The sequence below is a fragment of the Gossypium arboreum genome, chromosome 10, assembly GCF_025698485.1.
Source record: "Gossypium arboreum isolate Shixiya-1 chromosome 10, ASM2569848v2, whole genome shotgun sequence".
NCBI classification, from domain to species: domain Eukaryota; kingdom Viridiplantae; phylum Streptophyta; class Magnoliopsida; order Malvales; family Malvaceae; genus Gossypium; species Gossypium arboreum.
The window spans coordinates 2,288,329-2,299,958 of record NC_069079.1 but is presented as its reverse complement, the minus strand read 5'-3'; the positions used below and the strand labels follow the sequence as shown (position 1 = coordinate 2,299,958).

Below are 11,630 nucleotides of genomic sequence, written 5' to 3'. Positions count from 1 at the left end.
CAGATCGATGATTTTTATAAATAATGAATAAAATATTATGAGATTTTTGTTATTGATAAGACTATAACAAAAGTAGAGTAGGGTAAAATGTATAAGATTATTATTTATTTTTTGAGGCCAATTATATCTAGTGAAATTGTGTTCATTTCCTAACAATAGTGCCACCAATGTGCCACACAGTTGTATGTATGTACACTTCCTTAAAAATTCAACCTGTTGTATGAGTTTCCTTGTAGGTTCCAAAGCACTATAATCAAATTAGTGGTCCATGATGCAATGGGAAAATATAGTTGATTAGCTAAGCTTCCACCCCATTGGCCAACTTTTTTCCCAAAACTTTTTTCTCAAACATTCAATTTTTGTAATGTGAAATTAGAAATTTTGTATTAAGAGGTTGAGATAAAATTATAAAATTACGATAAAATTAAAAGTTGAAAATTTTGAATTTTTATGAGTGGTCAAAAACGTAATTTTTTTATTTAATCAAATTTGGTTAAAAAGATTTAAATCTAATTATTGGTTTTGTAGAGGGACTAAATATAAAATTATTCCATTTAAGAACTAACAGTTAAGCTTCACAGTCAAAAGACATAAAAAAACAGTGAATCTAAATTTTAAAAATAATAATAATAATAAAGGAAGTATGAACAATCATTTCAACAACCACTTTTTTTCTTCATAAAAGGGTACAGGGTAATAATTCAAAATCATCAGTTAAGTTGCTTGAAGGGGTAAAAACAAATTCCTCATATCATTAACCTAATTAGGTTAAATTAGTTGAATATGCGGAAAAAATAATTAATTGGTATAATGGGTTGATTTTTTTTTAATTTAAGAAAATAGACTGTTTTTAGAGAAAAAATTGTAAAAACGCGTTCAACTAAGCGTATTTTCATACACACTCTCCAAAAATGATTTATTTCCTTAAATTAAAAAAAATCTATTTTACCAATTATTTTTTTGACATATTTAACTAATTTAATCTAATTTTGAAGCTAATACAGTATTTATATATAATTATAAAAGGAAAAAAAAAGTAATTAGCCACTTACTTGAAAAGCTGAAACATAGAAGGGAAATATGTAGTGTAAGAAGGAATGATCTTGTGAATATTCTGACATTCTGCTTGCTGTTCTCACCAGTGGAGTCCTTGTGCTCTAATACTTAAGCTTTTAAATGTCTTAAAAAGTGAACATTTTTTAAATTAGAAATGTGAAACTTTGATGAGAGTTAAAATGAAGACAATTTAGATTTGTGTTTTATTTGGTATTTGTCACTTTTCTTACATATTTTTTGGTGCTTATCTGCAATTAATTATAATTGGTATTTCGGGTTATCAAATGTGTTCAATTATGTTATTAGGGTTTTAATTTTTAAAATATGATTAAAATTTATATTCGAATATGTATTAGTTAATATCAGATACGGTGTTAGAGGTTGGAAATGGTTCATACAAAACACCGAGAGTTGTTATTAGTGGTTTAGAAGTACTGAGAGGGTTAAAATGTAATTTTACCATTTATTCTAACTTGTAATTTCGTTAAATTTGAAAGGATTACAAAGCCAATTTACCCTTTTCTTTGTTTGGTTTGAGTATAGAGAAAAAGTTTGGTGGATCCTTACAATGTAAGACCGATAATAAAATTATGGAATGTTCTACTAAAACACGATAAGATGTGATTTGATTATATCTTATAAACTTAACGATAAAGTTATGATACATTTCATTAGATTTGATAAAGATGAATTTCTCGATTATCCTTAATCAAAATAGTTGAACTAGTGAAATATTCAAACCAAATAATTATATATACCACAATATCAAATATAAATATCCAAATATTCTATGAGATAATGGTACTTGTGAATATTAGAGGGACCCAAACTCAAAAAAACAAAATTTAGGTCGCATTTAAGGCCACCCTACAAAGTGCATAAACTAGACCCAACAATTTGTTGTCCACCTAAAAAGAGAAAATTAAAAATAAAAAATAAAAAAGAATGTATAAAATATATTTAAAATGGAGAACTATGAAACCTTGTAGTGGAAAATTAATAGTTAGGAACAAGTCATTTTCAATGAGCATTTTTTATTTCCTTTCCAACTAAACAATAATATTATAGACTAGTCATTAATTTTTTACTAAGTTTATGTTTTGGTTTCTCAACTTTAAAAAATTATAAAATGATCATTAAACTATTCAAAAGTATTTATTTAAATCACCAGATTGTTATATTTTTTAAAAAAGTCTTACAGCAAGCTCTTAATAACGATTCGACAATTAGTATAGTGAATCAATACCCATCAACTAGTAGAAGGACATAACTTAGACCCAAATCGATCTGACAATCAGTGTCAAAGATCGAATCTGTTTAGATTTTGATTTGCAGATTCACGATGTTCAAGCTATTTCATCATATAGTAGTGCTTTTAACAGTCTAATGACTTAGATAAAAACTTTCAAATAGTTCAATGATCATTTTATAACTTTTTAAAGTTGAGTGACCAAAACGCGTAATTTACTAATAATTTAGTATCCTTAGATGTAATTTATCCTAATAATATTATATACATATACCTACAAAAAGAACAAAGATATTGTTTCCCTTTCATTTTGATTTTATAGTTAGTTAAAAGAAAACCCAATTAAATTGGCATTTGCTATTGGCTGTATGCCAGTTTTGTCAATTTATTATATCTATTAATCTATATCTATCAAGAAATGGCTTTGTTTATAGCTACATTTCGTCATAAAATTATTTTCCTCTAAATAAACCACATAGATATATAAAAGTATATATATATAGCAAATATATATACACTTTAGTGAAGTACATGTTGACTCGAATAACATAGTTATATTTTTTTAAAAGAGGATCAATATATTATTTCATATCTAAATTTTGTTTCGATTTTCAATTCAGTACTTGAATTTTTCATTTGAATTAGGTACTTGAGTTTTAATTTGGCACCTAGACCAAATAGCATCATATGACCAGATAAATGTTTGACATGCGTGCTCTAGTAAAAAAATTATACAAATACTTAATTGGAACAAAAAAGGATCTTGGTATCAAGGGCGAAGCCAAAAAATTTGAGTGGGGTCAAAATTAAATTGTATTTTTTTGCGATAGTATTTTATCATTTTAATAGTCTATATCTTTATAATTTTTAAAGTTAAAGGATTAAATAAAATTTTTATTATTTTTAGAGGGCCAAAATACAATTTTACCATTACAATCTAGAATTTTAAGGGCCCTAAAGGGGCCGGGGCTCCTGCTAGCCCCTCTTAAATTCGCCACTGCCTAGTATCAAAGCGAATATTGAAGTCAAACCTAAGTCCTAAATTAGGACAAAAAAAACTTATATACCAAATTAAACATTTAAGTTAAACTCGAATAGTAGAACGCACTTATATAACAACATTTTAACTCAAAGAACATACTAAAATTTAACTTTTTTTAGGATTGATATACTAATTGGTAAATGAGTTTGGTTTTAATGTTTAATTTGGTACCCGAACCAAACAACATTATGATCCAATGAATGTTTGACACATGTGTTCTAATAAAAAATATAGGCACTTAATTAGGACACAAAACTTAAGTATCAATTTAAAAAAACTCAAGTACTAAAATGAATATTAAAACTAAACTCAAAACTAAATAATATATTATTTTTTTTAAATACTTGAATATGAAATCTGGCTGCAACAGAAACATAGTTAATTAGAAAAGTCTGACATTGATCTTTCATTACCAGAAGCAGCATTGAAATTGTTTTCTCTTGCAACATTTCTGACATGAATTTTTCTGCCTATATAATATATATATTAGTATAGAATCTAGTTAGTGACATTATATTCCCAGCATATTCTTAATGATTTATTATTGTTTTTTATGTGTAATAAAAAAAACATTAGTATTAAACATGTCTCCTGGTTAAGCAACGAAGCATTTAGGTTTGGAAGAAGAATTTCATATTTCAATTAAATCTATCATTATATATTAGGGCTAATTTCAGGGACGAATCCAAAAATTATTTCTGGATTAGAATTGAGTTATATTTTTTACTAGAGTTAAAATGTAAAATTATTGTATTAATGTGTATTTTATAATTTTTAAAAATTAAATTAAAATTTTTATCATTTTCAAGTAAAACGTACTTTTACCATTTACTAATATATAAATTTTAAAATTTAAAGGGCTAAAATATATATATATTTTAGGAAGCTTCTTGCCCTGCCAACCCTCAATGTCGTTTATGGTAAAATATGCATTTACAGTATATACAATTTGAATTTAACGTGTTAAAAAAATATTATTATTAAAATTTGTTATAGATTAAATTTAAATAATTAAAAAGTTTTTTTAACTTGTCAAATTCAAGCCATTCACGTGATAAGTATATAATATTAACAAATTGATCCTCGTATTTTAAATATATTCCACATTAAGTTTAAGCTTATATTTAACACTTAAGCTAATATCAAAGTTAATGAATTTAATTAATATGATATTAATATTTTAAAACTTATTTAAAATCAGCCTATTTAAAATCTAAATCTTGAAGTTAACTCTAAATATCAATATTTTTCTATAGTTGCAATTTTTTTAATGTTGTTTAATTAATAATAAAATTGGAAAAGCTGGATGGGGTTTGGAGTTTCAATTAATTAAACTAAAACTTAGAAGAAAAGTATTATTAAAAAGATTACAAGTAAATTAAGTATTTTTTTAATTTCATCCATCTACTTCACTAAAATTAAAAAATTAATCTCATTATTTTAATTTATCAGAATTTGATCCTCATATTCTTTTGTTTTTACTAATACATTGCAAATAAATTGTTGAACCATTGGTTTTAATTAATTTATTACATATATATCGTTGAACTATTGATTTTAATTTTCATAAAGTACGATGACTAAAATTTGACAAATTACAAGGGCTATCTTCTCAATTTTTGCAAAAGAGAGGGATTAAATTTAGAATTAGAACAAAAATTAAATTTAAGCTTGATTAAAAAAATTCTAGTTTAGCACTTTGGGTTGATTGTGATAAAAGAAAAAATAACAGGGACAATAATGTCATTACGAGAAAGAACGTACAGTATAATTAAGATACCGTGTATATTCTTCGTTCTGTCTCTCTCTTTTTTTGTATGCAATTATGCATTGCATTAATTATACACAATTCAATATTTTTCCTTTTGATGAAAAAAAGAAAAAAAAAAGAAGAATATCATTACCATTACAGCTCTGCTTCTTCAACGTTCAAACAAGCAAGAAAACACCCGAAACCCGAAGTTTATTTTCTTTTGTTTACTCTACTCTGCAATGTTTTCAAGCTTCATTAATGGCGTCTTAGCTATGGGGATTCAGAGAGGAACACTACCTCTCTGAAATTTCCCGGTCTTTGTATTTTTGGTTTTTTTTTTTTTTGTTTATGTTGTTTGGACCGGTGGAAAAGGGGAAAAAACAGCGAGAAAAGGAAGCTGGAAGTGAAATTTGAAAGGAAAAAAGACGAATTCTTGTTCTCGCTGTAAATGGAGTTTAAGTCTATTTTTCTGGGTTGAGTTGGTTTAATTAGTACAGTTTGTGATTGATAAATTTTCTTTCATTTGGATTTATGGCTCTACTCTTTTTCAGATGCGGAAAATGGTAAGTTTTTTTTTTATTTTTTTCATTCATTTTTTTCCATGAAAATCTCATATAATTTATTTTTTCTTTGCTCATAGGTTATACCATGCTTTAGAATTTGAACTTTTTGTTAATATGTGTTAACTTTTTATATAGCTGTAATTTTTATTTATAGAATTCAAAGTTGTACTTGTTTATGTTTATATGGCCTGCATGCTGAAAAAAATGAAAAAAAAAGGGTATGTTTTTATTTGAATTTTGGATTTTTGAAATGTTGATGCAAAGAAAACTTGTTCAAATCTGCAAATTTTGTAAAGAAATGGGGCTTTTTCATTGAGTTTGAGTAATCTAATTGAGGGTATCTGAAAACTTATTTCTTTGAATATTATATGTAGGTATAGCTGCTATGCTTTTTTGTTATAAAGTGGATTCTTAAATTTTACATTCTTTTTGTTGTTCTTAATCCATTTGTGCATCATCTATTAAGCACCATTAGCTTTTTTCTTCTTTTTTTAATAAAAAATGTGAATATGGGAATCACATTTTAAGGCTTTTTTTAGAAAAAAAAATAGGGCGGGATATAACTTATGGTGGTTGTTGTTTTGAAGGTTTCGTGGGAATGTTAAATGTCTTAAAGAAGCACTCATGAGTTTCAGCAAGGAAAAGCCACTGTTGGAATAAATTTTCTTCACAAACATTATTTGATAAGCGGCACTGATCCCTTGTCTGATTTAGTTGAACTCTTCGTGAAGCAGATCCGCTTTGTTTGAGGGAAAAAAGACGGTCATTTCAGCTTTACTTTGGAGCATATCTCCTTTGGCATCATAGTTTATATATATATATATGCGCGTGTGTGTGTGAAGTTGCTGAATTGGAAAATCTTGTTTGGCAGTAGTTACTAAAAGTTCCTTGGGTCAGGTGAATTTCCTAAAGAAAGGAGTGTTTATTGGTCATCATTTGCAGTTATTTATATAGGGATCTCTCCTTTCATGCTAGGAACTTCACACTGACATTCGAAGAAAAACACCTCGAAAGTTTACTCCCTTCGGAAGTTTCCTCCGGTGTAAACTTTTGGACCCGTTTGGGCAAATCTCCTTTGGCATTTGGAGTTCATAGTTAACTCCCTTCGTCCGTTTTAGGGCACATCTCCTTTGGCAATAGAGTCAACATATCCTCTTCAGGACATTTGACTCACTATCTGTTACGAACAATTGAACCAACTAGAAGATACATTCCGTGATTCGTAACAGAAGAGTATAGTCATATCCTTGGCTACGTCTTCTTTCGGGATTGACTATTAACTCACTATCCTTATTACCATTTAACTTGGACCCATCATATCTTCGGTGCTTCAGTTTGTTCAAGCAGGAGTTACGTACCGGTACGCCTTTCTACCTGGACTTTTTATTGTTTTGTTATAGAATTTGAAAAAAAAAATAATAGGTTAACAACTAATAGTTTAGTTTCTATAATTAAGTGAAACACTTAATGAATGGTTTCATATTAGCATATCTGTTTTAAACTAAAGCTTCTATGCGTTCACAGGTGCATGCGCCATCTTTTATGGTCGTTTCTGTCTAGCATAGGTCGTGCTCTTAAAGATAGCAAAGCTTTGAAAGTAAAAATCGTGCCCGAAGATTGTTTTATTACTAAGGTCAGAATCTTGCCCAAAAGTGGCACTAAAATCTAAATCCTCCATATGTTGTTTATGTTGAACTAAATTTGACATACATCTTCTCATAGGTGGTGAAAAATGGATATGCTACTCACCGATTCTGATTGGGAAACATTTAGTGAAAGTGGCAGTAGTGAGGAACAAGAAGACACAGAGTTTCTGTATGGTGGCCGGGCTTGTACCATTCTTTCAAGTCTAGAAGAAAGTATTGGGAAAATTGATGACCTTCTCTCGTTTGAGAGGGGGTTCTTTCATGGAGACATTGTACGCTCCGTAACAGATCCATGTGGACAGATGGGCAGAGTTGTTGATATTGATATGTTTGTGGATCTTGAGACTGTTAATGGGAAAGTCATAAAAGATATAAATTCAAACCAACTTTTGAAGATCCGCTCCATTTCTGTTGGGGATTATGTTGTTAATTCGACTTGGATTGGTAAAGTGGATAAAGTTGTTGACCGTGTTACTATTGTCTTTGATGACGGTTCAAAATGTGAAGTCACTGCCATGGGTCAAGACAAGCTTGTGCCTGTTTCTCCCAACATAATTGACGACTCGCAATATCCGTATTATCCAGGACAGAGAGTACGGGTTGTGCCTTCGGATTATTCTAGTTCAACTGGATGGTTATGTGGTACCTGGAGGGAAAATCGGGATGAAGGAACTGTTTCTAGTGTGGAAGCAGGTTTTGTTTATGTTGATTGGATTTCCTCTGCTCACCTAGATCATGATATGAGTGCCTCTCCTCCCTCGCATTTGCAGGAGGCAAAAGACTTAACTTTGTTGGTGTCTTTTCCCCATGCAAATTGGCAGCTCGGTGATTGGTGTATGCTTTCTTTTGCTGATGGCAAGGGAACTTCTCGAAAGTTTCTCCATGCATCAACTCATGACTTGATTAACGGTAACTGGAAACTAGAAAAAGGATTTAAAATAAGAAACCCGGGATCAAGACCGGAGGAACTCTTTGTTATCATCAAGACAAGGACCAAAGTTAATGTTACATGGCAAGATGGTACTTGCGGTATGGGACTAGATTCACATACTTTACTTCCTGTTAGTGTTGCAAACGCACACGAATTTTGGCCTCATCAGTTTGTCTTTGAAAAGGGAACCAATGGCGATACTCAAAGATGGGGTGTGGTTTGCGGTGTGGATGCAAAAGAACGAATGGTTAAGGTACTGTGGAGAAATAAAGCTGTGATTCAAGCAAATGATTTTGACGGAGAGCAGATGGAGGAAACTGTTAGTGCTTATGAACTTGTTGAGCACCCAAATTACTGCTACTGTTTCGGTGACATTGTGGTTAAGGCAATTCAGAACCATTTTGGCGATCAGGCTGAAAAAGGTACCGAAGCTGCTTCGGAAGGCAAAAACATGAAAAGGGATGAGAACAACCGTCCCTGTGCATATTGTCCATCCTGTATCGGCGTTGTCATTGGGTTTGAAGATGGAAACTTGGAGGTGAAATGGGCTTCTGGTATTCCAACAAAGGTTTGAATCTTATTCATCCTTATTCCGTGATTCGAATCATATGCATAGCATATAAATTCAGAATCCCGGAACTTGTTGAACTCATTTTTGGTTGAATATATTCTGTCTCTTACTCATCAATTAGCAGTCAAATATCCTTCAAATTTATCGTTAAACTTTGTCACACAGGTTGCACCATATGAAATTTCCCGTATTGATAAGTGTGAAGGTTCAGCTACAACTCCCGGTCTCTATGAAGAAAATACCGAGGATTTTAACCAAGAGATGTTCGTGCATGAGACACAGCCTAATAGCCACAAAGGAAAGGTAAATCCAACTTTCGGTTTTCATGATATTTTAGTTTGATTGCTCATAACATGCACGGAACTTGAATAATCAATACCAGCCTTGTAAACCCAAACTCTTAATGAGGGCCAGGGAATCGTGGCTTAAAATGAAACTGTTTTTATACTTCCAGGAATTTGACAACATGAAAAAATCTTGTATTATGTCTATTTTCAGGAGTTGCTGAGTTTCGATAGTGCACATGGAAGTGGCGAGAAATTCTCATGGGCACCTGCTTCCTTCTTCCGTCCTCAAGCTGCTATCGAATTATTCTCTAGCATTGTTTCTAGCTTCCTTGGATCCCTTGCTCCCGTAACACTTTTAAGCCAAGAGTCATCTAGTTTTATTTCTCATAGTGCAAAAGAAGATGACATTCTTCTCGAGAAAGAAGTCTCAGAAACTTGCAATGACTCTGCCGAGCTAGATCCGAGCGAGATGCAGATATTCGAAACAACAAACATAAAGCAGGAAGCAGAAGAGATCGAAGAAAACAATATGATGCCGAGACTCGACGAGACTTCCAGTCGATACAGGCAGTTTGATATGGTTAGTGATTGCTCCGATCACCATTTCCTTGGTGAAAGCAAGGTGTTGGCCGTGTCTCAGGTTAGTAACATTATCCGACTCCTTAAACATACAATTCGAGCTGTTAAAACAGTCTGAATCATTTTCAATTTCGTACTTGTCCGCACTTTTAGGTGAAACGAAGTTGGGTGAAAAAGGTTCAACAAGAATGGAGTATCCTAGAGAAAAATCTCCCTGGTTAGCTCTTTATCTTACTCTTTGTAATGATTTTATGTTTTACATTTATCAGTTCACTTGACAATTTTGTCACGAGACTATTTTTGACCTTAGCAGAAATTATCTATGTTCGTGTTTACGAGGAAAGGATGGATCTACTACGAGCGGTACTTGTTGGTGCCCCTGGCACGCCCTACCATGACGGGCTGTTCTTTTTTGACATTTTTCTCCCTTCTAACTATCCGTACGAACCACCTGTAAGTTCTACTTGGTCTCTGCATAAAGTGAATATTCACGTAAATCATGAACGTGTATATATATATATGTAAACAAGACTCATGAAGTCGAATTTTTGCAGTTGGTGCACTACCATTCATGGGGGCTACGCCTCAATCCGAACCTGTATGAATCAGGGAAGGTTTGCTTAAGCCTTCTAAATACGTGGACAGGTTCCGACACTGAGGTCTGGAATCCAGGAAGCTCCACGATTCTACAAGTTCTTCTGTCCCTCCAGGCTCTTGTGCTTAATGAGAAACCTTATTTCAACGAAGCTGGATACGATAAACAGTTAGGAAGAGCCGAGGGGGAGACAAATTCGGTGAGCTACAATGAAAACGCGTTCCTCATCACCTGCCAGTCTATGCTTTATGTACTCCGCAAGCCGCCCAAGGTAACATTAGAGTCCCGTTCTGTAAAATGAGAGAAAAATTAATGGCATTGTCCATTTTCGAGTCACTTATTCTTATTGCAATACCGTTGCAGCATTTCGAGGCACTTGTCAAGGAGCATTTTAGTAAACATGCTGAAACCATCATCACAGCTTGCAATGCATACATGGAAGGTGCACCAGTAGGATATGCTCTCAAATGCGGCAAAAAAGACCGTGATGAAAACTTCAAAGGAAGTTCAACTGGATTCAAAATCATGCTCTCGAAGCTTCTCCCGAAGCTTGTGGAGGCATTTTCGGATCAGGGAATTGATTGCAGCCAATTCCGAGGGCTGAATAAGTGAATGTCCTGTTATCATATCATGAATACCTTTGTATAATATTCTTCACCATAATTTTCGAAAAAACGAAAATCGAATAAAGATTCCTGCAAGGAAAGCTCTGTATCATATATCTCCAGGTGTGGTTTGGTGAAAAGATTGCAATGTTTTCTTGTATCACAGTCTAAAGCCATGCTTAACAGGCTTTTACTATGACCGTATAGAACTATTATTGTTTGCAAAAACAAATAAGATTTGTGAAATAAGAAGTGAATGATGATTGGATTGGTGTGCTTTTGATAATTTTTTTTTTCTTAGATTATGCCTTTCCTATATCCTGTCTTGTTAAATTGGACTAGGATGATTCAATATTAGAGAGGACTTCAAGCTAAAATGATGATAAAAGTACTATAGAGAATTTTGTAATAAGAGTCGAACTGTATTTATTCATTATTGTAAATTTTATCTGTTTCTATTGTTAAAAGTTGGTTTTCGTATGTAAGCACGAGGTGTATGTGTGACTGTTTGGTTATTCTATCAATCATGTCAGTTTTTAAGAATAGAATTGGATAAAGTTTTTAATAGAAAAGACTAGTTTGCTCTTCGATATAACGTATAACGATTAATTTGTCATTTTTTTTTTAGTAAAAAGAAAAATACAATCTTACTCTTAGTACACGGATTATAATAGTATTTTTACCCTAAATAAACCCAATTGGTAAACTTTGAATAACCCAAGCTAAAATAACTTGAACTCAAAACAATTCGAA

The 11,630-nt window shown here is 31.8% G+C and overlaps 1 protein-coding gene across 4 annotated transcripts; it reads left to right on the top strand.

Annotated features, from left to right (window-relative positions):
- Positions 1-5,119: 5,119 nt before the first annotated feature.
- LOC108489657 (probable ubiquitin-conjugating enzyme E2 24) lies at positions 5,120-11,163 on the top strand. 4 transcript variants are annotated; one of them, XM_053020061.1, is made up of 11 exons: positions 5,120-5,663; positions 6,251-6,560; positions 6,639-7,023; positions 7,188-7,296; positions 7,386-8,808; positions 8,977-9,114; positions 9,310-9,738; positions 9,831-9,894; positions 9,991-10,130; positions 10,232-10,543; positions 10,636-11,163. In XM_053020061.1, exons 5-11 carry the CDS (start codon positions 7,396-7,398, stop codon positions 10,882-10,884), a joined length of 2,745 nt encoding a protein of 914 aa, XP_052876021.1. In that variant the 5' UTR covers positions 5,120-5,663; positions 6,251-6,560; positions 6,639-7,023; positions 7,188-7,296; positions 7,386-7,395; the 3' UTR covers positions 10,885-11,163. The 4 variants fall into 4 exon arrangements, with proteins under 4 accessions (XP_052876021.1, XP_017649827.1, XP_017649828.1 ...); XM_017794338.2 differs by having other exon boundaries at positions 9,988-10,130; XM_017794339.2 differs by having other exon boundaries at positions 6,251-7,023.
- Positions 11,164-11,630: the final 467 nt, after the last annotated feature.